Source organism: Pistacia vera, unplaced genomic scaffold (genome assembly GCF_008641045.1).
Source record: "Pistacia vera cultivar Batoury unplaced genomic scaffold, PisVer_v2 Contig88, whole genome shotgun sequence".
NCBI lineage: Eukaryota > Viridiplantae > Streptophyta > Magnoliopsida > Sapindales > Anacardiaceae > Pistacia > Pistacia vera.
In genome coordinates, this window is record NW_022196756.1 from 176,107 (window position 1) to 203,576 (window position 27,470).

Consider the following 27,470-nt stretch of genomic DNA (forward strand, 5'->3'; position numbering starts at 1 on the left):
GTTGTTAAAAATGAAAACCTAGGTTTACCATTCATAAGAAATTAATACTTGAAGGGTCACAAAAAGGGAAGAAACAAAATAAAATAAAATAAAATAAAATTGTTACAACTACTTCTACAAAGAAATTTCTTGTTTCAGAATTTACATGTTTGAGATAACTTTTTTTTTTTTTTTTTTTACCATTTGTTTTTCTTGTTAATATATTTTAGTTTCATATTTGATCTGCTTTATTATGTAATCTTTGCAGAATGGAAAAGACAAATCAATCATCAAAGATGGTAGAATCACAAACTGAGGGGAAAGAAAATGCAAAGAATTTATCTCTGAAAACTAAATGGAAGAAAGTTGGTAGAGGTCCTGGTAGGCGCTCTGCAAGACTCCAAGAAACAGTTGTGGATACTCACAATGACAATGTTCAGCGTGTGATAGAATCGGTGGTTTTCACTAACAGCAACCAAGAAGTCGAACTGCTATCACCTCAGCAGATGAAACAGGCTGAGCCAAGTAATATAATTGAAAATTTGAAAGGAAAGGTTGACCATTTAATACATCTAATCAAAAATCAGCAAAGCAGATATCGAGATTTGTACTTTGAATCCCAAAAGAAGGTATAGAGATTCTGGTATAATATGATTCGCTTTTCTAGATGATTTCAAATGCTATATCTATTTAAGTGTTGTTAATGATTTTAATGATTTTGTTTTCACTCAAATTTAGGTTGAAACCTTAACAGAAGAAAATCATCAGTTGGCTTTGAAGATACAAAATGCATTTGGAAAACTTGAAGTAGTATGACTTCTATAGATTATTAATCAGATACGCTATTGTATCACTTTTATAAACTCACAATATTTTTATAGCAAAATAATATGTCTTTCCACAAACTATATTTTATATATGAAATTGGTGAAATAAATTTTAACACTTGAGAAGATCAGAAAAATTGTGTTTATTTTGTTTGCTTGCAGATAGAGAAGTACACTGGATTATGTCTGGAATTGATGAACAAATGAAAGAACACGGCCTTGCCAGCAAATTCAACAAAAGTTCAAGATACAGTCAATGTATCCTTTCAACCAACGCATGAGCATCAACCTCGTCGCAGAGGCAGATCCCCATCGAGCAAGAGAAAGAATATCCACAAATGAAAACTCAATTCGTTTATGTATTTAATCTATTCAATATGAAATGAATACTTTATGAAAATTTCTATGTTGTTTCTTTTGGATTGCTTTTATAGTTTTTATGTGAACTTAAAAAATGTTTGGTTAGCTTTTTTACATGAATATTGCAATGTTATGTTGTTTCTTTTGGATCGCTTTTATAGTTCTTTTCCTCTTTTTTGATGCCCCTAATATGTTTGTATAAAAATGGTCTAATTATATTTTCAGAATCATCTGCTTGTACAATTGATACTATATTTGCAGACATGTTTTTGACATTCGATGTTAGTATTTCATTGTGAATTGTATTACCTGAATAATATTGAGATCAACTATTTAAACTTAAAATTTGTACCAACCTTCCGTAATTTCTGTAACTTATAATAATTTTCAAGTTTAACATTGTCTACTAAAACTTTTCTCACAATATAGGATTCATATATTTCTTTAAAATCAGTAACCTCCAGTCTAGTTCTCAAACAAACATCTGTTTACACAGTTCATTCAAAAACTTTGTTTGTTTAATAATTGAGAACATGATAATCCAATTAATTTCTAGATTACTATATCAAACAACATAACAGTTATTTCGGCAATTCCGTCAAACATACTCACATCTACATTTTTCCTGTTATAACATTAATGAAAAATTTACTAAAATCAAATGGAGAATGGTCCTATTACCGGACCAACCATAAACATATGTTATACTTATTTTATTCATTTAAAACAGTAACAAAAAATTTAATAATTTGAAAACTATAATTGATTAGAAATTTCATAGTTTCATTATTATTATTATTTTAAAAATAAATATTTTCATATATAAAAGTATATCAAACTATTAATGTTGTGATAATTTATCTTAAAAAATTGTATTTCTTTAATAATGTATTACTATCAATTAACTATAATTCAAACAAGTCCGATCCCATAAATAAATATTGACATAAAATCACATGAATTTCAGGGGACAACATGCATTTAATTCTTTCACAGTAACATCTATGAAGTAATTCACTATCTATTTCGGCTCAAAATATCAAAACTAAACCATAACGTTTTATACTAACTATAGTAAACAATATGTCGAATCTGGAATTATACCTGATTATTAATGACATTTTTGCATTTCTTTTGTTCTTACGCGTTATATAATTTGATCATATTTCATATTCCAACCATGCAACTTGATTGTTCATAGAGTCAAAGGTTCAATTTTGTTATTTTTGAGTGACAGGTGCGATATATATATAAATTTTTTTTTTTTTACATGAAATATTTTGTTCACTGTTTTATACTAATTGTGGCGTAATGTTATATTCATTTATGTTGGCATCCATCAATCAAGATAAAGCTTTTTCACAAAAGAAGTCCCAATTACATTATATACTTAATCTATCAAATGTGACATGATCACTTTATCAAGACCTCAACTTTTTTTTTTTTTTAATTGCTTTTGTAACCCCTACTACTGCTTTTAACATTCTCATCATCACTTTCTTTCTGCTTATTTTCTCGTTCCCTCTCTTTTGATGTGTCTAACATGTCTGTATAAGAATTGAATATCCTGTTTTCAACATCATCAGCTTCAACTCTTGCCACCATTTTTCCAAACACATCTTTGATTTTTGGTGTCAATATTTCATATTCAGTCACGTCTGTCATCAAGGATTGTGATCCATATTCTCCATTATTTTCCTGTTGTTTTTTACAAAACATTGATATCACTTCAATATTATGAAAATTAACTATCTAAGAATAAAAATTATACTAACCTTTTGCAATTCTCGCAACTTATATTCATCCTCAAGATTCTCATCAATCAAAAAAAATTTTGTGACAGTATATCTTTCCTTCAGATCCATAATTCTCAACTTGATTTTGAAAACGAACATCTGTCCAGACAGCCCACTCAAAACTTTTAGGATATTCTTCTGATCATTACCTTGTTTGTTCAACAATTGAGAACATGATAACCCAACCAATCTTTGGGTTACTATATCAAACAATATAAAAGTTGCTTCGGTAGTTCCATCTGACACTCTCATTTCTACCTTGTGTTTGTTATAACATTAACTAAACATTATTACAAATAAATGTCTGAAATTGAATATACTTCTTATTGCATTGACAATACATAATTATAAACAATAAAAAAATAAACAATGATATACCTCATCTGAGGAGATTTCGATTCCTTATAGCATTTGTCACAATATAAATAGGTATTAATACCAGGAATTTTCTTCTGGCAATAGGTGCAGGAATTGTAACACCAACCGTATCTATCATCAACTTCGGTTATCTTAGCCTTAACTGTATACTCCATCACCTATACAATTGTAATTTCTGTTCACAAACTATGTTTTAATAATCAGTTTAACGTTTTAGTGAATATACCTCATCAACATCATGCCACACAAGATTGGTAACATGTTTAAGTGATGTTCTATTCTCAAACATTTCCTTCTCAATTGGAACTTGATTTAGAATCTTTTTTCTATAATTGAATTATTGGCAGAATTCTCATTTTGAAATAACAAAGAGTAGATAAAATTTTAAATATGATTCTATCCGTGAAATTACTTTAAAAAATTGTTTCTCAAACACATACTCTTTCTGTAGAGAATGCACCTCCCCAATATCTAAATTTATATAAATTCTAGATGCCGAAGTTGTATTGAGATATAATCTTCCTGTATGGAAAAAACATAAGTTAGTAATCGAAAATATTTAATTTCATGTAATATATTTTTATTACCTTGGAAATCTTTAATATTTGTTGAAGTAATTATTATGACAATTGGGTTGGTACTTGTTGATTGCAAATCTTCACCTATTTCTTCATAATATTTTCCCCATAACGTAATGTCAACTGCTTCTCTAAAATTAATATTAGTGTAAATTATTTAAAGTGGAAGAAGAAAATAAAAATATTAACAAAAGAATTTACCCTGCCATCTATAATCTGGTGTCTCTTTTTTTAGTCTTTGTCGACTTGATCTCTTCAATTTCTCCTATTGCATTCAAAACTCCAATGACATTTGCATATAATTTATCATGTTTGATGTACAAAAATATTTCTCATGCATTTAAAATACAAATATTCAAATTAACTATACCTAATAACCTTGTATCATTTGTTCTATTCTGAAGATCATGAAGACCAACAAATTCAAATTTATATCTTGGAATAACAATTCTTGGTTCTTTTATTTCTTATATAGTCGTGATCATAAGAAATTATATACGGTATATACCGTCAACGGGTCTGTAAGAGGGAGCAGATGGTATGACTTTTATATGTCTGATCAAATAAATTGACCCTTCATGAAGCTGATTTTTAAACTTAGCAATCCTATTCTTTGGTATCGAGGCATGAATTACTTGATTCTAAAAAACTAATGAAAATCACAAATTTAAACAGACCTATATTACTCGGAAAAAAAAGTCCTAACATTATTTTCAGACTATATTTTATACCTATTGATCAATCAAAATCATGCCAAGTCTCATAAGTTCGTCACCTATTCAGAAATTCCTACATTCCCACAATCTAGATACTCTGACAATGACTATCCAATCATCTCTTGAATCATCCATATCTTTAAGAAAATTATTAGACATTGTTATGACTTGCCTGCAAAAAGAAATTCATCCTTAATACAATTCAATGAAAGGAATAAAGATTCCCAACCGAGATTTTACAACTAAAGCAAATATTGTTGTATCATAATTATAAATAAATAAAATAATGTTTCAATTTTGTAATCTAATTCATACTATAAATATTTCTTATCATAATTTAATAGTATGCGGAATTTTTTGTTCGGTACTGAAATTTTAAACTCCAAGAAGAACTTACTGATTTACAATTGTCACTACAATATTGTTCGTCAATTTCTTTATTACAATTCTATAATATTATTATATGCAAATTAATAGCTTTTATAGACGAATTCATAATCCTACATATACAGCATTACAATAGAAAGATAAAAACAATTGAAGGTATCACATTACCTGTAACAGGAACTATATCTCAACTATGCCAGCAATTTGTTTGTTTGTTTTTTTTTTTTTTTTTTTGGGAACAATGATCTAATGATGTACTTTTAAGTACCTTTACTTATTTTCTCTAATCGTGTACGACAACATAACCACTACATTATATACCAACAACTTAATTTCAAAAGTTATGTATAAAACATTTCACATTCAGATAAATACTTCTCACACTTCTATTGGAGTAGTTGCCCTAGAGCCAATCAATTATTGTGGAATTGACTCTTTGTAATAATATTTATTAATCAATAAAAGGCATTATCTACTATATCATGTAAACCATAGTTGTATGTATTGATATATGTCCTTAGAATGGTAGAACTGTGACGAGGGTATCAAGTGTCTCAAATCTTGATAGTGAGAACCCTATGAGCACATATGGTAGCCATTCTAGAAATGTCAGTAGCCCCAGTATTATTCTGACCAAGGGCACAAATAATACGGTAAGGCTATCGTAGTGTTGAACGACCCTGTCGAAAGGTAGTGATTGATCTCACTTGTCAAGGTTGTTTGCTAACAACCTGGTGCAACACATGGGTGCTTACTGTAGGCATGTTCACTGGACTGACCCACCAGAGGATTCCATATAGATGGTAACCCCAATGTCTATGGAACAAATCCTCTAACGAATGGTGGTACATGTGATCCTTAGACTTGAGATCACCGGAGCGCCTTGTGCACCGATTGGTATAGTTTGACATTAGCCCAACGCAGTTCTATTTAGAGCTGTCAATATGGTAGTGATTGGCTGCATCAAGAAGTGTATCAAGACTATGGTGGATTGACAAAGGATTCATCACTCCCAGGTACGGGAGAAGTTATCTCATGGCGCAATTCACTTAATGACAATGACAATAAATCTATGATCACAGTGGGATTGAGTTATTACTCAATCCAATTCATTATTCTGGTCATTGGTCCAGTAACTGAATACAAATATATCTAGAGTAAACTGAGGTTGACACTATTTCTAGACCCTAGTCTCGATGAGATAACAGATGATGAAAGGATTTGATTGCATGGTAACCATATCGTTGATAGGTAGCCATTTCGCTGAATCCGAATTTATCGGGTGGCCATGATGTTTTATCAGGAGCTAATCTTCATTTGTGTGTAGTGAGACGATTAATTGGTATTAATCGCGATACTACTTACTGTCGGTATGATGAGGAGCCTATGGGTCACATACATAGAAGATAATTTAAGAATCAGTTTGTGCAAGGGGCATTTTCGTCTTTTAAGGTGAAAGAGTATTTTGGTAATCTCACAGTACAATTAAATTTGCTGAGATTGTTGCTTGTATTTAATTTGATGTTAAAATTAAATAAGTGAGATTATATTTAAATATATGTACACATATATTTAAATGGATTATTATTATTATTAAATGTTAATATATTTTAATAAATATATTAATTGATTTTAATTAAAATAATAATAATTAAAATAAAATATCATGATTGGGAGTGTTTGGACATAAGGGTTGTTTGGGTTGGAGCCCAAACCTATTCCTCATTGGAATAGGGTTTCACATGCACTATATAAGTGCATGTGTTTTGTGATTTAATAAGGAATTCATTTTTCATTCAATCATTGAAAGGAGGCAGCCCTCTCTCCCATTTTCTCTCTATTCTCATGCCACCCTTGGTTTATTGAATCAAAGTTTTCTTCGATTCAATTTGGTCCTTGAAGCTAAAGAGGATCTAGCAAATCCCTCTTTAGCTCTTCAGGTTATCTTCGTGAGGATTACTGCTAGTTCGATCTTGTTCTTGGATCGGTAGCAAAAAGATTCAGAGACAAGTTTGAAGGAGCCTCCAAACGTGCGTATGAACTCTAATCTTTACTTTGATCGTTCATATTTCTACAGAACTTTTTATTTAACATATTAATTGTATAATCTGTACTCTGATCTTGGCTTTAAAGGAATCGATCTATGCTCTAAAATTTTGTTTTTCCGTTGCGTTGGGTAGATTGTTTCCTAACAACTTCACATTAATTTCACATTAAACATATTACATAGCAAATACAATGTATCGATATCTTTCAGATAAATATATATCCACAAAACTGCATCAACTTCAATAACACTTAATAAACAGCATAACAATAATAACAAAATTAAATAGTGACTAGGATTTTTTTATTTTTCTAATTTTTTTATGTGGACAGCTGTAATTCTTATTTAAGTTGCATTTGATACAAACTTATACTATTATGTGACATAAACAGTACCATTTATTTCATCAACACTTTAAGAAAAACACTACATTAAGAACGACATTAAATATTATAATACCAAACATCATCATAATACCGAACACATCAATAAAAAAGGAAGTACATTAACCCATAATTAAACCAAAATTTTGATATCCTGACCATTAATAGTAATATCACATTGAAAGTATCACATAACAGTACAATTCACCCATCGATTTTGGATAAATATATATATCTATAAATATTTACAACGTCAACACAATGCACCTAAAAAATTATCAATAGTACAAATCCAACGCATCAAAACGAAGCAATTGTAAAGCTACAAAACATGATATCAAGAGACTAACACCATTAGGAACAATAATAAATACGAGAATGCCAAACATCATCAAAATACCAAACTTGTCAATGAAAAAGTAAGTGCATTAACCCATCGGGCTGCATGATTAGTTTCACAATTTTTTTATTACAATTTATCCGCATAAAATACCATGGTTCAAAAACCACACATTTGATTTATTGAATAAATTACAGCACATCAAATGGTTAATTACAATGCAAATCATAAATTTTATCGTTTATAGATTGATACTGAAATTTTCAATTGAGAGAGACATTAAGCCGCTTCAATTTTTTTATTAATATTATAGTTCGGCAGCTTTGCTGATATAAACTCAAAGAGAAATTAAGCTACTTTATTTTTTATTAATATTATAGTTCAACATCTTTAAAAAATTGTCTAACAAATTGTATGGAATTTGTTGCCTAACCATTGTCCATAACTATGACTGTTCAAAGCCTGCTGTGGTCGATAACTTCACTATCAAACCATCAATATGGCTCTAAAATGGTGATAGGGAAAATACTGACTGTGATATCATGATTTAAGAATGCTTGGAATTTCAACAGATCAAGGTATCATCAAGGTCTACATTCCATTGCCAAACCATAACCAGGATGTAATTAATTGCATTTATAATTTTTTACAACTTTTCTAGGAACACTTCTAAACTATGAATTTGAATACTTATCCATGATTTAAGGATGGCCGAAATTTGGATAGCTTGATAAATCATAAAGATAAACAATTCCAGGTGTTCCTATATTAGTCAGTCCCAGGTGATTTTTTATAGTCAGACCAAGTATTAGGCAACTTGCCTGATACCAACTTAAAGAGACGTTAAACCACTTAATTTTTTATTGATATTGTAGTTTGGCATCTTTAAAAAATTGCCTAACAAATAGTATGGAATCCGTTGCCTAACCATTGTCCATAACTATGATTATTCAAGCTATCCAAATCTTTACATCATCAAACGGTTGATATATCACATGGAATTGGTTGTAGTCAATATAAGGTGATTTGTTGGTTGTAATCAATATACGATCCACAATTTATCCATAAGGTATCACTGAGGTCTACATTCCATTGCCGAACCATTATCAGGATATGATTGGTTGTGTTTATAATTTGTTATAACTTTTCTAGGAACACTGGTAAACCATGAATTTGATCGGAATTTGGATACCTTGATACAATTCCATCTGTCCCTATATTGGTCACATTCAGATAAATACTCCTCACACTTCACATTAATTTCGCATTAACAATAATACATAGCAAATACAATGTATCGATCTCTTTCATATAAATATCTATCCACAAAATTGCATCAACTTCAATAACACTTAATAAACAACATAACAATAATAACAAAATTAGATAACAATTGGGATTTTTTTATTCTTTTATGTGGACAGCTGTAATTCTTATTTAAGTTGCATTTGATACAAACTTATATTATTATGTGACATAAACAGTACCATTTATTTCATCAACACTTTAATAAAATCACTACATTAATAATGACATTAAATATCAGAATACCAAACATCATCATAATAGCGAACACATCAATAAAAAAGGAAGTACATTAACCCATAATTAAACCAAAATTCTGATATCTTGACCATTAATAGTAATATCACATTGAAAGTATCACATAACAGTACAATGCACTAATCAATTTTGGATAAATATATATCTATAAATATTTGCAGCGTTAACACAATGCACATATAAAATTATTAATATTACAAATCCAATGCATCAAAAATGAGCAATTGTGAAGCTACAAAACACGATATCCAGAGACTAAATCCATTAAGAACAACATTAAATATGAGAACACCAAACATCATCAAAATACCGAACATATCAATGAAAAAGTAAGTGTATTAACCCATCGGGCTGCGTGATTAGTTTGAAACTTTGTTTATTACAATTTATTTACATAAAATACCATGATTCAGAAACCACATCTTTGATATACTTAATAAATTACAGCACGGGAAATAGTTTATCACAATGCAAATCATAACCTTTATCGTTTATAGACTGATACTGAAATTTTCAATTGAGAGAAACATTAAGCCGCTTCAATTTTTTTATTGATATTATAGATTGGCAGCTTTGCTGACATAAACTCAAAGAGAAATTAAGCCACTTCATTTTTTATTAATATTATAGTTCGACATCTTTAAAAAATTGTACTAACAAATTGCGATGATACACAACTAAACATGTGCCCGTTTTATAACCCCTTATTTAGACCTTCCGAATACCAACGCAATTAAATACAAATTCAATACGAATAAAGTTTTCCAATATCAATACAATGCACCTATATAATTATAGATAGCAATCCTAGACAAATATCATTAAACCACAATTAGTAATAGCAATCTAATACACCTGTATACTTGTTATTAATACACATATTTGGAATGCCAATGCAAAGCACCTATATTATTATTATTATTATTATTATTATTATTATTATTAATACAAATCCCATTTTTTAATTAATTGATAATTATAGATGGAGCAATAAATACCAATCCAATGTGTCAAAATAGAGCAATTTGATTGGCTTGTCAATCCAATGTGTCAAAATGGAGTAATTCTAGAGCTTCCAAAATATGCCACATGGCAAACAACCTATATATATACATATATATCTATATATACCTCATGCATTTATTCCATGTCAATTCATGAATCTTTGACCTATAAACAATAACAAAAACATACGTAAATAAAAATCCATCGATCAAAATGCACATGAAGAATAGACATATTATTTTCACAAACTAAAATAACTTATAAACAATTAACAAAAGACTAGACGTATTGTTGATGCCAACTAACAAATTACGATGATACACAACTGAACATGCGCCCCTTTTATAACCCCTAATTTAGACATTCCGAATACCAACGCAATTAAATAAGATTTCAATATGAAGAAAATTTTCCAATGTCAATATAATGCACCTATATAATTATAGATAGCAATCCTAGACAAATGTCATTAAACCACAATTAGTAATAGCAATCCAATACACCTGTATATTTGTTATTAATACACATCTTTGAAATGTCAATGTAATGCACCTATATTATTATTATTATTATTATTATTATTATTATTATTATTATTATTATTATTATTATTATTACTAATACCATTTTTTTAATTAACTAATAATTATAAATGAAGCAATAAATACCAATCCAACGTGTCAAGATAGAGTAATTTGATTGGCTTGTTAATTCAATATGTCAAAATAGAGTAATTCTAAAGCTTTCAAAATGTGTTACATGACGAGCAGCCTACATGGGTATTCAGCTTTTTATATATATAGTTTTATTATACATCGAGCTAGAAAGACTTTTAAGATAAAAACCATTGACTTACCCTGTTACAGGTACCGAAGCCCACATTTTATTTAGCGTTCAAACACTCTTTGATTCAGCCTCAAACCCACGGTTCAGAGTTACCCGTGGTGGCCCAATCGCTGCTAATCGAGGCCCAGCAAAAAACCGACGTTAAAAAATTACAAGATTCAACAATGGGTTAAACAGAAAATTATGAAGAATTGTTATACAAATTGGGAAAATTAATGGCACCTGTGATAGAGTTAAGATATTAAGCGATAATATTAAAATTATGATGGCTCTCAGTTGTTGGAAGCAGGCATCAAATTCAACGTGGAACCAATCTGAGCATGGTAGTATAATAGAATTGCCGATTAATAGTTGTCTAATAGGCATCAAAATCAAATAAGCAACACTAGTGAGAAAATAATGATTTGAACATTGAACACACATCAAATTAGGGTGGTTGGAATTTATATTTATAAAGATTCAATTCTACTAAAATATCTATTATAATCACATATTTAAAAAAAAAAAAAAATTCCTTTTACCTAATAATAATATTTTAAGTATGAACACTAAAATACTGGATAAGGGTGTAATTTAATGAGCATGACATGGGCTAAAAGGCTTTGCCTTCATGAAGAAAAAAATAAAGTGTTAATGGCAGAACGAGGGGCCAAAACTAAAACGCTCGACATTTGCTTTCAATGCTTTTCCAAAGCAATAGGAACGTAAAGAGGATTATTAATGGTAGAGAAATAATAGTTCCCGGTGAGAGAGGATCAGCCCCGTAAAATTTACTACTTGAAAATGTTTCATCTATTAACGGTTTCAGTGTACGCTTCCCAGTTTTTTCTCATGCATCGTAATCATAAGCTAAACAAAACTAAATTTAACTCTGCCTCAAAACAATCAAAAATAGAAAAGTTTTTTCGTTGTCGTTCCTTATATTTCTGTGTCTCTAGAGACTATATATTTTATATATGAATCTTGAAAGTTGAGATACGCAGATGAAGAAGATCATTTCTAGGAGAATACACCAGGGATATACAGGGGTCAGAGTGATTAGGTCCACCATGATGAGAAACAACGTTTTCGTGTTACTGTTAATGTTGATATTTTCATGGCTTTGTTCTGTGAAAGCCGCGGTTACTTATGACAATAGAGGTCTTATAATTGACGGAAAGAAAAGAATTCTTATGTCTGGCTCTATTCATTATCCAAGAAGTACTCCTGAGGTACTACATACAGTATTCACAATGTGCCTCCTGAATTTTTCATGGAGTTTTCTGGTTTTAATCTTTTTATTTATTGTTTGGTTGCAGATGTGGCCTGATCTTTTGAAGAAGGCTAAAGATGGAGGTCTAGATATTATACAAAGTTATGTCTTTTGGAGTGGACATGAGCCTTCTCCTGGAAAAGTAATGCTTTTGCAACCCTTTTCTTTTTAAATAATTTTCTGGGCTCAATAATTATTTTTTTCTTCAGTTTTTTCATATTTAAATTTTGTATTCAGTATTATTTTGAGGATAGATATGATCTTGTTCGGTTCATCAAGTTGGTTCAAGAAGCTGGGATGTATCTTGATCTGAGGATTGGCCCCTATATTTGCGGGGAATGGAACTTAGGGTAATAACATATTATTTGCTTTCTGTCTTTTGGTCTGAAGTTTCAAGTAGTTTGTTTGTATAATAATGTTGTGGTTTTTGGTTCAGGGGATTTCCTTCTTGGCTGAAATTCGTGCCTGGCATTGAATTTAGAATAGACAATGAGCCTTTCAAGGTTGAACACTTGGGATTCTGATAGTCTCTTTTTGTTGAGTCGTTTGTTTTACTTGAGTTTATTAATAAAATTGTTTGTAATGATGGAAGTCGGCAGTGCAAAAGTTCGTGGAGATGATAGTGAACATGATGAAGGCAGAAAAGTTATTTCAAACTCAGGGAGGTCCAATCATTATGTCACAGGTTGGAAACCAAACTTTCTCATTTGAGTTCTTAATTTCTTTTTATGTTGGTTTAATCAAAATTCTGTTGAATACAAGAATATCAGGAAGAATTACATCTTCTTTGCAGATTGAGAATGAGTTTGAAATAGTAGAATACGCAATCACTCCTGGTGCTAAAGCTTATATTAACTGGGCAGCTCAAATGGCTTTAGGTCTTGACACTGGTGTCCCATGGCTTATGTGCAAACAAGAAGATGCTCCTGATCCAATTGTATGCAGTTTTTTCCCACCTTTTTGTTTTACATTTTCATTTCCCATACCATAAAAATTTACATGTTATTATGCTATTCTTCTCTCACTCAATAATCTTCCACCTCACAGATAAACGCCTGCAATGGTTTCTACTGTGAAAACTTTCTTGCAAACAAGCCATATAAACCCAAACTTTGGACTGAAAACTGGACTGGCTGGTAATTCCTGTAAATGTTCCCTGCAGACCTCAATTCTGTCTTTTTATCATTTGTTGCAACTCCTATAACATTTCCGGAGAATGATTATCCGTTTTCCCTTTTGTCTGTTTAACTTCAAGGTTAACCGGGTTTGGTAGTGCAACTCTTGAAAGACCAGTAGAAGACATGGCATTTTCAGTTGCCAGGTTCATTCAGATGGGCGGTTCCTTAGTTAACTACTACATGGTAAATTGACTATAGCATTCATCTTTTCGACTAAATTTTATTCACCTGTTTTGTGATGACTGAATTTGTTGTTTCTTTTTCTGATTCAGTACCATGGAGGAACTAATTTTGGGCGGACGTCTGGTGCCTTCGTTGCTACTACTTATGATTATGATGGTCCAATTGATGAATATGGTAAACACACACATGTTTAACATCCTAGTTGTTAACCTGTGTGGCTGCATCATCTTCTTCATCACTTTCAATATTGATATGAGTTTTCTGTTTTATACCAGGACTAATCAGGGAACCAAAGTGGACACATTTGAAGGATTTACATAGAGCCATCAAAGCATCCGAAGCAGCTATATTGTCTTCAGAGCCCATCCTTACTCTGCTTGGACAAGGCCAAGAGGTAAGGCTTTGAGCTTAATTAGTAAAAGAAAACCAGACAGAAGCGTCTGAATATTTCATCTTGTAATCATTACAACTATCCATAGGCTCGCGTATTTAGGTCAAAAACTGGGGCTTGTGCGGCTTTCCTTGCAAACTATGACTATAATTTGAATATCAAAGTCAACTTCGAAAATGAGGAGTATGACCTGCCACCTTGGTCCATCAGCATCCTCCCTGACTGCAGAACCGTAGCTTTCAACACCGCTAAGGTACTTGCAATAGCTCATACTAGAAATTCAATAAACAATATAATCTTTAAGAAAATTTTGAGGCTGAACGCTGACAGATGATTGGTAATTCTGAGCAGGTTGCTGTCCAAAGATCCCCGGCGCAGATGACACCCGTCACCAAATTTTCTTGGGAGTCATTCACCGACGAAAGTATCCCTGTTATGGAAGATGAAGCACTAACAAACAATGGATTGTGGGAACAACTAAATTTGACCAGAGATGCTACAGATTACTTGTGGTATATGACAAAGTAAGTCTATCTTGACTATTCACCTCTTGCTTTCCTGAAGATATTTAGCGTCTAAGAATTTAAATTAGTTGTTATAATCTTTCTAAAACTGATTCTTTTTCCATAATTTCATGTGTTTTATTTTCAAATCAGTGTGAATATTGACCCTAATGAAGGATTTTTGAAGAATGAACAAGATCCTCTTCTCACCATTATGTCCGCAGGTCATGCGGTGCAAGTTTTCGTTAATGGTCAACAAGCAGGTAAAAGGAGTAAGAGATAATCATAAGTTAATGTGGAATGAACCTCAATTTTTATTTTCTATTCTTCTTTCAGGAGTTGCTCATGGTGGAATAACCTTTCCTAAATTTACATTCAATCAACCTGTCAAACTGAAAGCTGGTATTAACAAGATTTCTTTATTAAGTTCAGCTGTGGGTCTTCCGGTCAGTTTTCTCCCTTTTCTGATGTGTCTCTATTCTTTGAATACTGTTGATGACGCAGATATATGACATTATCAAAATTTATGAATATCAGAATATTGGTGCATCCTTTGAGAAATGGAATCTTGGTGTTCTGGGCCCGGTAACTCTGACAGGTCTCAATATGGGTCCAAGAGACTTGTCTATGCAGAAATGGTCTTACAAGGTTTGTTCTCTTCTTTATAAATGTTCATAGGGAATATCTTATCTTGCTCCATAGTGAAAACTTAGCGCTTTGATACTTTTCTGCATGTTATGTAAATCATTCTTCTTCCTTCGATAGTATTTGATTGTTGATACAATAGATGAAGATCATTATTACAATTAGTAGTACACACTTGTTTGTGAATGTTGATACCTGTGAAATTTTTAGAATGAAGTTGAATGTTTGGAAACCAAATACTAGTGTGAAAGTTCTCTGAATTACTGAACACATTCTGAACATCAGTAATCAACTCATTTAAGTTTCTCTTTAAAAAGAATGAGGTTATGCAGATGTAGGTAGAAAGTTTGGAATAAACAATAGAATTTTCATCCATTCAAGTTTTTCCCGACTTAGAACTCATTTACGTGCATGATCCCGAGCAGGTTGGTGTGAAAGGTGAAGATTTAAGCATTTTTACTGAGAAGGGGAGTGCCTCTGGTCAATGGGTAGAAGGACAATCAGTGCCCCAAAAACAACCATTGACATGGTACAAGGTGAGAATATATAGTCTCAACTCTCCCACTAATATTCTGGAGAAAATGATATACCAGATATATTAATAGCCAAAGTTTGTTGTCTGCAGACTACTTTCGATGCACCAGCAGGGAATGATCCATTAGCTTTGGATATGAGAACCATGGGAAAAGGGATGATGTGGATAAACGGTCAGAGTATTGGGCACCACTGGCCTGCAAATTTAGCAGTGGGTGATTGCAGGGGTTGTAATTATGCTGGACCTTATAGTAATTTGAAATGTCATTTCAACTGTGGAAATCCATGTCAAATATGGTGAGAATAGTGTTGCTTTTTCTTTTTTCTTTTTTTTTTTTTTAAGTTATCATATGTTTGTCCAGGATGAATATTCACTGTAAAGATGTTGCTTTCAGGTATCACGTTCCACGCTCATGGTTGAAGCCGATTGGAAACCTATTAGTTGTGTTCGAGGAATGGGGTGGTGACGCCAACGGGATCAGTTTGGTCAAAAGAACGATAGGAAAGGGTGGCAAAACTGCTTGAAATAATTGACAGATTTGATGAGTTTGACACCGCCAGAAGGCTGAAGTTTACAACCATACTACAAAATTGGCTGAAGCAGACAATCACAATACAACAGACACGCAATGTATTAACAAAGTATACAAAAGTTGTAATTTCAACAAGTTGGCAGATGCAAGAAGCAAAATTGTGTTGCATATCTTTACAAAATTTATACAATAACTTGAAATCTGATCATCTTTAGATAGCCCTTTCCTTCAATATATTTCACAAAAGAATAGGTAAAAATAAATAACCAAAAAAAAAAAAAAAAAGAATCAATTTTTTACACAATCATTTCCTCTTTGTCTAGGGTAATATACATAAACTGGAAGCTAAGGAATCTCAAATTGACGATATTTGTTACTTAAAGCATTAATGACCTCATCAAGATCTTTGTCAACCTGAACTACTACTTGCCCTTGATGCCTCCACCGCATGAGTCTACTAGATAGATCTATGAGCGTCTGAACTCCATCTTCATCAATATGGAGCTGGATTTGCCTTTTAATGCAATTGATCAAGTACTTGGCAGCCTTTATTTTCACCTGGCAAATAAAATCTACTCCTCTCTCGTCAGTCTCATATAATGAAGTAGACATACTCTCAATGATATCAGTTAAACTGAAGACAAGACAGGCACCTGCCATAGCCTCCCTTTTGTTGAATTTGGCAGGAAACAAAACTGAGTCTTCCAGCTCATGAGCTTTCCCTTTTCCATGTTTCAGTCCAACACCACTTGTTTCCCCTAAATGAATGATTCTACCAGTTGCAGCATAATGCAGCAGCAACTCACATCCATCTTCGTTTATACAACTGGGGAAGCCAACCAAGATCCCGAGGGGGATCCTCCTGAACAGCGCATTTTGCTTCAGGTTAAGACCATTGGATCCTTTCACTTCATGAGAGGAAGGATTGTTGACACTCACCATACTGTATTGCACATATAAGCTTTGGAATTCTTTGAGCCAGAGTCCAATACTTTGACAATCATATTCTTTTTCAACAGTATAATCTTCCTTGCTGTCATTGAGTTTGGGTTTCTTAATTTTCTTCCTGTATCCAGCTTCTTCTTTGTGATTTTCACCTGAGCTAAATTGGTTTAGGGTCCAAGCCCCTGATATTTTAGTCAAAATTTCAACCACCAACTCCTGCTTAGATTTATCGATGGGGTTCAGAATCCATGCAATGTACCTTGCAGCAGCAACAGATACTGCTTCCACATCTTGCATTTGTCCAATTTTAGGTTTCCCCAATGAGCCTTTTAAATGAAAATTTCCTTGAAATCTCTCAGAGAAGAGTAATATGGAAGCAAAATAGAACCAATCAGGAAAGCTGATTGCCAGAGCCCTGCTGTGCAACAGTTATAAACAATTCTAGATTAATTGGATCAAAATAGAACAGCAGCCTCAATTATTTGCATGAAAATTCAGAGTAAGAATTTACCAGATAGATTTATGATCTATAGTCCCAACCTTCGTTGCAGATAGGTTGATCGTTGGATCAATTTTTGTGACATGAAGAACTGGTTTGCTCGTAGCATGAACTAGACGTACAAAACTTTCAGATGTAAGTGGCCCAGCCAACGTCCTCAGTAAGTGGTTCTTGTAAGGAAAATACGCACTAGAAAATGGTAGCTTAGATCCAAATTCCAATGATAGGCCCCACCATGATGGACAGGAAATTATGTCCAGTATCACAGAGGTTAATCCAATAAGAAGCTCCAATATGGAAGATAGACCCCTGTTATAAAACTAAATCAATATGATTTATGGGTTATGCTTGTTGATTACAAGGATGAAATCCAAATAAGAATTCAAAACAGAAGAAAAAAAGTGGGGAGGGGGGAAACCCATTATAAATGCTCAAGTTAGGGACATGCAAAGACAGTATAGTTATCACAAAACTATTTACGGCAAATGAAATGGTAAAGAGAGCACATAGGTAGATAATATTTGAAGAAAAAGAAAATAAATACATAACCAATTCAGTTCATTAATTACAAGAACGATTTAAAAGAAAATCAGGAAGAAATGTTATAAGTTTGGAAAAGTAATTGGCATGTCGTAGAGTTAGATACTAAGCTATAAGATTAACATTCAAATGAAGGCTATCAGTATGTGCTCTGATAAACTTTTCAAGATGAAATGTAGTTCCTCCTAAAGGTATTAAGCTAGAAAGTCCATCAGATTGTTAGAATTAGGCATCATAAGCAACAGAACCAATTTGGAAAGAAAAAGTTAAAGAAACTACTATTATGAGCTTTATGCAGATGAACATGCACAAACTTTAGGCATGTACTCAAAACTCAAGTATAGCCCAAACTTCAATAATTCCAGCACAGAAGAACATATAAAAAGAATTAACAAGACTCATGGTGAGCATCCACAAGATTCAGAAACAGAAACTCACGTTAGCAGAAACCAGTTATGTAACAGAGCTCTTGTCTCGATAAATATAACAGGAGAAAGTGCCAAGCATATAACTATAGCATGCCAATCCACTCTCTCATGAAACTCCTTCTTCAAACAAAGGAAAGGCCTCTCAGTTGTATCTTGTAAAATTTTTGAAACATCATGCTTAAGCATGAGTGGATCAAGATACCAGAAGAGCAACCTGCATGAAATGAAAACAAATTTTGATAATTTAAAGGAACTCAACAACCATGTGATAGAATTGAAACATTAAGAACAAGGTTGGGCACTCTAAAAACCAAAATTATATTCAAACATAAACAACAATATTTTAGTAAAAATAAACTTAATCATAGCAGACCTCAATGGTATTTCATGGTTTTCAAGGGAGAATTCTCTGGGTAAATAACAGAGCAACTTTGACACAGCAGAGGTTCTACCATCAATAGATTTTACATCAAGAAAAACCATCAAAGGGAACGAAAACCAGTACAAACATGCTGAAACAGCTACTCTTACAACAGCACGTAAAAGCAGATGTGAAAGCACCCCTGCAATATATTAACATACTCATTGAAAATGACAAATATGTTTGTAATAATATAAAAAAAGAACGTTATTTAAAGAATTAATAGCAAAAAATTTGTTCCTTGAATATAAATATGAAAGGTCTAAATACCAAAAAAACATAATTCAATAAAATTTACCAAAAAAAAAAAAAAAAAGTACGCAATACAGACCACGCCCCTTCAGTTTCTCAAGCACGTCGTTACAAGCTTCCATTAGTTCCTCACAATCGTGGCGAGAAATCGAGCTACCGATTTGCAAAATTTCTTCATTTCGAAAGGAAATCACTTTACAAGTAATGGAAGAAGATAAAACACTGATAATCGTCTTCACTGAAAACTCAATGACCGAATCAAAAACCTAAGAAGAATTCAATGAAGAAATCACACAATTAGACAAAATAGAACATACTCTTGAAAAGCCTAATTGAAGAATCATTGAGAGGGAGTGACCTTGGGTGCACCGAAGCACATGAGAGAGAGAGCCACGTCCAAAACCCTAACCCTAGAATTTTGGCTGATGTTCAGGGATTTATTTAGCTTTGAAATTGAGAGATTAATAGATAATTCTTCTTCTTCTTCTTCTTCTTCTTCATTTTGGTTTAGGGTTTGCAGATGTGAAGTGAGTCTGGAGAAAAGATCAACTATTTCTGGTAACGTGGTCATGTTGTCGGTGAATCGGACGGCTAGAGAGTGGTGATGACTGATGACTACCAATTATGATTACGACAGTGGACTAGGATTTCCCGCGAAAATTGAATTGCTTACCTTATTATCGTTGGGCATGGGCTTTCTGTAACTGGCCTTGAGATAAAACGTTAATCAAATTATTTTAGGAAGACTTTGGCTCCGTTTGGTTCATTATTGGGTAGTGTTTAGAATAATATTTTTGAAAAAAAGTTATATTGGGTAGTGTTTACGATATAGAATTTTAAAAATTAATAAAAATATCTCCTATGTATATTTATTTACTAAACACCCCTATAATAAAATATTCAAAGTTAACAAAAACACCTATAACCCACTCATTAAATACGGACAGCCGGTCACCACCGTCAAAGGGTAGTCAGAGTCGCCGTATCGACATATGACCAGCTGGATCTTGCCGGTCGTGTACCGATATGGCATTTTTCGACTAGATCTACGACTAGATCTGACCATTGACGGCCAGATCTGGCCGCATTTGGTCGTTAATGACGGCCAAAGATACAGCTGTTGTTGATGGTCAACGATGACCATATCTTGGCCGTTGTTGACGACTGTCTACGGCCAGATCTTTAGCCGTAGATCTAGCATTTTTCGACCAGATCCACCATGGATCTGGTCGGAAAAGGCTAGATCGGCACACTACCAGCCAGATTCAGTCGATACTGCGCCATTACACCAGATTCCAACCAGCTTCCGGCAGTGGTGGCCGGAATCTAGTAAATTTGGGTTGTTGGGGTGTTTTTGTCAATTTAAAAAAAAATGGGTTGTTTGGTTAAATTAATAAATTTAGGGGGTTTAAAAGAAATTGAATAATTTAGAATTATATTTTGAAAATAGGTGAACCAAACACAAATTTTGTGTTAACTTTATTGGGAAAACTAGAATAGTTTTCCCAATATATGTACCAAATGGAGCCTTTATCCTCCACAACTTTTAGGAGGCTTTTGGTTCGGGGTTATATGGGATTACTGAGATTATGTCATCTTATATTAATTGATTACCACATTTGGTTGTCAAGTAATGGGGAAACCCATTATAAATGCTCAAGTTAGGGACATGCAAAGACAGTATAGTTATCACAAAACTATTTACGGCAAATGAAATGGTAAAGAGAACACATAGGTAGATAACATTTGAAGAAAAAGAAAATAAATACATAACCAATTCAGTTCATTAATTACAAGAACGATTTAAAAGAAAATCAGGAAGAAATGTTATAAGTTTGGAAAAGTAATTGGCATGTCGTAGAGTTAGATACTAAGCTATAAGATTAACATTCAAATGAAGGCTATCAGTATGTGCTCTGATAAACTTTTCAAGATGAAATGTAGTTCCTCCTAAAGGTATTAAGCTAGAAAGTCCATCAGATTGTTAGAATTAGGCATCATAAGCAACAGAACCAATTTGGAAAGAAAAAGTTAAAGAAACTACTATTATGAGCTTTATGCAGATGAACATGCACAAACTTTAGGCATGTACTCAAAACTCAAGTATAGCCCAAACTTCAATAATTCCAGCACAGAAGAACATATAAAAAGAATTAACAAGACTCATGGTGAGCATCCACAAGATTCAGAAACAGAAACTCACGTTAGCAGAAACCAGTTATGTAACAGAGCTCTTGTCTCGATAAATATAACAGGAGAAAGTGCCAAGCATATAACTATAGCATGCCAATCCACTCTCTCATGAAACTCCTTCTTCAAACAAAGGAAAGGCCTCTCAGTTGTATCTTGTAAAATTTTTGAAACATCATGCTTAAGCATGAGTGGATCAAGATACCAGAAGAGCAACCTGCATGAAATGAAAACAAATTTTGATAATTTAAAGGAACTCAACAACCATGTGATAGAATTGAAACATTAAGAACAAGGTTGGGCACTCTAAAAACCAAAATTATATTCAAACATAAACAACAATATTTTAGTAAAAATAAACTTAATCATAGCAGACCTCAATGGTATTTCATGGTTTTCAAGGGAGAATTCTCTGGGTAAATAACAGAGCAACTTTGACACAGCAGAGGTTCTACCATCAATAGATTTTACATCAAGAAAAACCATCAAAGGGAACGAAAACCAGTACAAACATGCTGAAACAGCTACTCTTACAACAGCACGTAAAAGCAGATGTGAAAGCACCCCTGCAATATATTAACATACTCATTGAAAATGACAAATATGTTTGTAATAATATAAAAAAAGAACGTTATTTAAAGAATTAATAGCAAAAAATTTGTTCCTTGAATATAAATATGAAAGGTCTAAATACCAAAAAAACATAATTCAATAAAATTTACCAAAAAAAAAAAAAAAAAGTACGCAATACAGACCACGCCCCTTCAGTTTCTCAAGCACGTCGTTACAAGCTTCCATTAGTTCCTCACAATCGTGGCGAGAAATCGAGCTACCGATTTGCAAAATTTCTTCATTTCGAAAGGAAATCACTTTACAAGTAATGGAAGAAGATAAAACACTGATAATCGTCTTCACTGAAAACTCAATGACCGAATCAAAAACCTAAGAAGAATTCAATGAAGAAATCACACAATTAGACAAAATAGAACATACTCTTGAAAAGCCTAATTGAAGAATCATTGAGAGGGAGTGACCTTGGGTGCACCGAAGCACATGAGAGAGAGAGCCACGTCCAAAACCCTAACCCTAGAATTTTGGCTGATGTTCAGGGATTTATTTAGCTTTGAAATTGAGAGATTAATAGATAATTCTTCTTCTTCTTCTTCTTCTTCTTCATTTTGGTTTAGGGTTTGCAGATGTGAAGTGAGTCTGGAGAAAAGATCAACTATTTCTGGTAACGTGGTCATGTTGTCGGTGAATCGGACGGCTAGAGAGTGGTGATGACTGATGACTACCAATTATGATTACGACAGTGGACTAGGATTTCCCGCGAAAATTGAATTGCTTACCTTATTATCGTTGGGCATGGGCTTTCTGTAACTGGCCTTGAGATAAAACGTTAATCAAATTATTTTAGGAAGACTTTGGCTCCGTTTGGTTCATTATTGGGTAGTGTTTAGAATAATATTTTTGAAAAAAAGTTATATTGGGTAGTGTTTACGATATAGAATTTTAAAAATTAATAAAAATATCTCCTATGTATATTTATTTACTAAACACCCCTATAATAAAATATTCAAAGTTAACAAAAACACCTATAACCCACTCATTAAATACGGACAGCCGGTCACCACCGTCAAAGGGTAGTCAGAGTCGCCGTATCGACATATGACCAGCTGGATCTTGCCGGTCGTGTACCGATATGGCATTTTTCGACTAGATCTACGACTAGATCTGACCATTGACGGCCAGATCTGGCCGCATTTGGTCGTTAATGACGGCCAAAGATACAGCTGTTGTTGATGGTCAACGATGACCATATCTTGGCCGTTGTTGACGACTGTCTACGGCCAGATCTTTAGCCGTAGATCTAGCATTTTTCGACCAGATCCACCATGGATCTGGTCGGAAAAGGCTAGATCGGCACACTACCAGCCAGATTCAGTCGATACTGCGCCATTACACCAGATTCCAACCAGCTTCCGGCAGTGGTGGCCGGAATCTAGTAAATTTGGGTTGTTGGGGTGTTTTTGTCAATTTAAAAAAAAATGGGTTGTTTGGTTAAATTAATAAATTTAGGGGGTTTAAAAGAAATTGAATAATTTAGAATTATATTTTGAAAATAGGTGAACCAAACACAAATTTTGTGTTAACTTTATTGGGAAAACTAGAATAGTTTTCCCAATATATGTACCAAATGGAGCCTTTATCCTCCACAACTTTTAGGAGGCTTTTGGTTCGGGGTTATATGGGATTACTGAGATTATGTCATCTTATATTAATTGATTACCACATTTGGTTGTCAAGTAATATAAGATTCTTATAATCTTCAAATACCAATAATAGTTACTATTGGTAATATTAAAAGTAATCTAGGCTCCATTTGGTTCACATACCCAAAAGTTTTCTCGAAAAAGTTAACTTTATTTCACCTATTTCAAAATAGTTTTCTAAATTATTCAATTTCCTTTAATCCCCCTAAATTTGTTAACTTAACTTAACAACCCCCAAATTTTTTTAAAAAAATTGACAAAACACCCCAATAACCCAAATTTACCAGATTTCGGCCACCACTGCCGGAATCTGGTGTAATGACGTTCTACCAACTGAATTTGGTCGGTAGTGTGCCAATCTAGCCCTTTCCAGCCAGATCCACGTTGGATATGGCCGTAGACAGTCGTCAACGACGGTCGTATCTTTACCCGTCGTTGACGACCAAATGCGGCCAGATCTGGCCGTCAATAGCCAGATCTAGCCACAGATCTGGCCTTTTCTGGCCAAATCCACATTGGATCTGGCCGAAAAAGGCCATATGGGCGCACGACCAGCAAGATCGAGCCGGTCATACGCCGATAAGGCAACTCCAGCCACCCTCCGATGGTGGTGGCCGACTGTCCATATTTATGAGTGGATTGGGGGTGTTTTTGTTAACTTTGAATATTTTATTATAGGGGTGTTTAGTAAATAAATAAACATAGGGGTGTTTATGTTAATTTTCAAAATTTTACATTGTAATACCCACCCAATTTAACTTTTTTCAAAAGATTATTCTAAAAACTACCCAATAATGAACCAAATGGAGCCTTGATCACCTCCATTTTCTTAAGTATTCTAAGATTACCCTTCTTTTTTTGTTACAATTCAATCCCTTATTAATAAAATTTTAGGACAACAATGCCCTTATTTTTAAATTTATTTACATGAATAAGGCTTTTACCATTTCACCCCAATTAATTAACTTTTTGAACAAAATTACTCTTGAATTCAAAACAAATTGCAGCCCACCCAAGCCACCACCCCCACCCACATGTCGCCGCCTACAGCCGTGGTCAACCGTCGCCGCAGTCGGAACGGCGCACGGAAGGCCGAAATGGTCATCGTGCGCCGATATGGCCATTTCCGGCCAGATATCTAGTCGTCAAAGGCTAGATCTGTCATGCCTAGCCATTTCCGACAAGATCTCTAGCCTGAAATGGCCAAATCGTGCCAGATCTGGCCGTCAAAGGCCAGATCAACAGATCTGGCTGTTAACAGCCACGTATGTGGCCATCAACGGCCAGATTTGTCATGTTTGGCCATTTCCGGCCAGATCTCTGGCCGGAAATGGCTATACGACGCACGGAAGCCATTTCCTGCCTTTCGTACGCTATTAGGTTGCCGGCTGCCAAGGGCTTACGGTGGTTGCCGACGGCTGGTAGTGGCTGGGTTGGTGGGGGTGCTTTCTTGATTTTCCAAACTTTTATTATGGGGTTGTTTTTGTTAAGTTTTTTAATGCAGGGGGGTTATATAATACAAATAATAATCAATATTAAAAAATAATATAATAATAATATTTAATTAGAGGACAATTCAGTAATTTAAATAACATACCCACCAATTTTTTCCTCTCAACCAAACATATTCATATAACATACCCACCAATTAACCAAACACATTTTCCTAAAGATTCCTAGTAATCTTTAAGGTTATCTAACTTTCCAGTAATCCAACATTCCCTGAACCAAACGCCCCCTTAGAGTAATATTACACCAACAACCATTTCTCATAAATTTTCTCTCACAACCTTGACGTGGTTATTTGCAATTAGTCAGCTTGCAATTAATTGGTGAGACTCATACGGGACCCACGTGAAACCCGTTGTGAACTAATCAATTACGAGCTGCCACATCAGGGTTGTGAGAGAAAATTTTTCTCAATTATGATTACGACAGCGGACTAGGATTTCCCACCAAAATTGAATTGCTTACCTTATTATCGTTGGGCTTGGGCTTTCTGTAACTGACCTTGAGATAAAACGTTAATCAAATGATTTTAGGAAGACTTTATCCTCCATAACTTTTAGAGATACTACACCAACAACCATTTCTCACAAACTTTCTCTGATAACCCTGACGTGGCAGCTCGCAATTGGTCAGCTTGCAATTAATTAGTAGGACCCATGCCAGACTCATGTGAGACACGTTGTGAACTTATCAATTGCGAGCTACCACATCAGGATTGTGAGAGAAAGTTTGTGAGAAATAGTTGTTGGTGTAGTATTATTCAAACTTTTATCATTAATTCAAGAGTCAAAAGACATGGACTCCCCCTGAAGTTTAATATAATGATAAAAATCTCTCTAAACCACCATTGGGTGGCCCAGCGGACAACCAAGACTCTTGAGTGTATTACTCGATATGTTTTGACTTTGACCCACCCGGATTGTTAAATGCTAATAAAAACGGTCACTGAGAGAATTTATCCGATCGTCAACTTCAGAACCCCAAAAAATTAGTTGAGGTACGCATAAATTGGTTCGAACATCCTCTCATCACCAAAATAAATAAATATATAAAGATCTATTTAAATTTTCGGTAATAATAAAAATCTCTCTTGTTAGTATGTTATAAATTTCTGTTATATTATAAATATTAGAGGGATTTTGTTATTTTATCAGACCTTCAGGGGAATTTTCTTAGTTTAACTCTATTAAATTGAAAATCAATTCATATTCGTAATAAAGCATGTATATGTTAATGAGTTGTGACAAAATGCAATTAAGCTGGTTGGTACTAATTTATAGTACTGATGAGGGAAATCTTACCGTTCTCTGTCCTTTACGTCCATGCCATTTATATCCCTGTGCTAATTCAAGTACAATGGAGTGGTTGATATATATTAAGTTATATATTCACTGTGTTTGAGGAATTTCTTTTCATGTCATTGTGTCAAATATATGTTTTTGGAGAGAAATCCCACAAAATCTTTCCACCCATCAAGGCTGTCTGCACACAAATTTTGTCTCAGTCCTTGGGAAGTAAGCTTAATATTTGGGCAAACATTAACCATGCATCTTGTTGATTTGACGGAGGAAATTAGTGAAGTCCAATAATTGAGATGTTAACACAAAGGTAAGTAGGTGACTATAGCTCATTCTTCCATCATTCCATGTCATGGTAAACTTGATGACTGTAATTGATTTCTCCTGGTTATCTCATAAACAGTGATCTGACATGAATTAGAAAAGATCGGTTGGTGTTGTACAATAACTCATGTGATTAGTTATTATTTCGTAATTTATGTAATAAAAGACCCCATAAATATCTTCCTAACCTGGATTTTGTAATGTTCATATAAATATTTCCAGCAAAAGGCATTTTCAACTTTTTGATCCACTTTAATTTCTAGTGATAGTGGTATCATGTCTAATGGAAAAGTAATAACATATACAAAATTATATATATGATATGGCCTATGTCATGATTGAGCTTAGGATCATATGGTTGAAATAT

At 33.4% G+C, this 27,470-nt stretch overlaps 3 protein-coding genes across 5 annotated transcripts; 1 reads left to right on the forward strand and 2 right to left on the reverse strand.

The window, feature by feature from the left end:
• Positions 1–12,245: 12,245 nt before the first annotated feature.
• Positions 12,246–16,499, forward strand: LOC116119263 (beta-galactosidase-like). Of its 3 annotated transcripts, none has more exons than XM_031405194.1 (18): positions 12,246–12,416; positions 12,504–12,599; positions 12,695–12,807; positions 12,894–12,960; positions 13,050–13,142; positions 13,251–13,394; positions 13,505–13,593; positions 13,713–13,818; positions 13,908–13,992; positions 14,094–14,212; positions 14,298–14,462; positions 14,561–14,733; positions 14,866–14,975; positions 15,049–15,158; positions 15,250–15,360; positions 15,783–15,893; positions 15,983–16,188; positions 16,287–16,499. In XM_031405194.1, exons 1-18 carry the CDS (start codon positions 12,255–12,257, stop codon positions 16,414–16,416), a joined length of 2,190 nt encoding a protein of 729 aa, XP_031261054.1. In that variant the 5' UTR covers positions 12,246–12,254; the 3' UTR covers positions 16,417–16,499. The 3 variants fall into 3 exon arrangements, with proteins under 3 accessions (XP_031261054.1, XP_031261051.1, XP_031261052.1); XM_031405191.1 differs by having other exon boundaries at positions 12,258–12,416; positions 14,298–14,499; positions 14,595–14,733; XM_031405192.1 differs by having other exon boundaries at positions 12,288–12,416; positions 14,558–14,733.
• A 270-nt stretch (positions 16,500–16,769) lies between these two features.
• LOC116119270 lies at positions 16,770–19,631 on the reverse strand. The gene is made up of 5 exons (XM_031405198.1): positions 19,589–19,631; positions 19,210–19,399; positions 18,847–19,050; positions 17,881–18,177; positions 16,770–17,784 (listed from the first exon to the last, which is right to left on the reverse strand). Exons 1-5 carry the CDS (start codon positions 19,629–19,631, stop codon positions 16,770–16,772), a joined length of 1,749 nt encoding a protein of 582 aa, XP_031261058.1.
• Positions 19,632–21,708: 2,077 nt separating this feature from the next.
• LOC116119271 lies at positions 21,709–22,497 on the reverse strand. The gene is made up of 3 exons (XM_031405199.1): positions 22,455–22,497; positions 22,076–22,265; positions 21,709–21,916 (listed from the first exon to the last, which is right to left on the reverse strand). Exons 1-3 carry the CDS (start codon positions 22,495–22,497, stop codon positions 21,709–21,711), a joined length of 441 nt encoding a protein of 146 aa, XP_031261059.1.
• Positions 22,498–27,470: the final 4,973 nt, after the last annotated feature.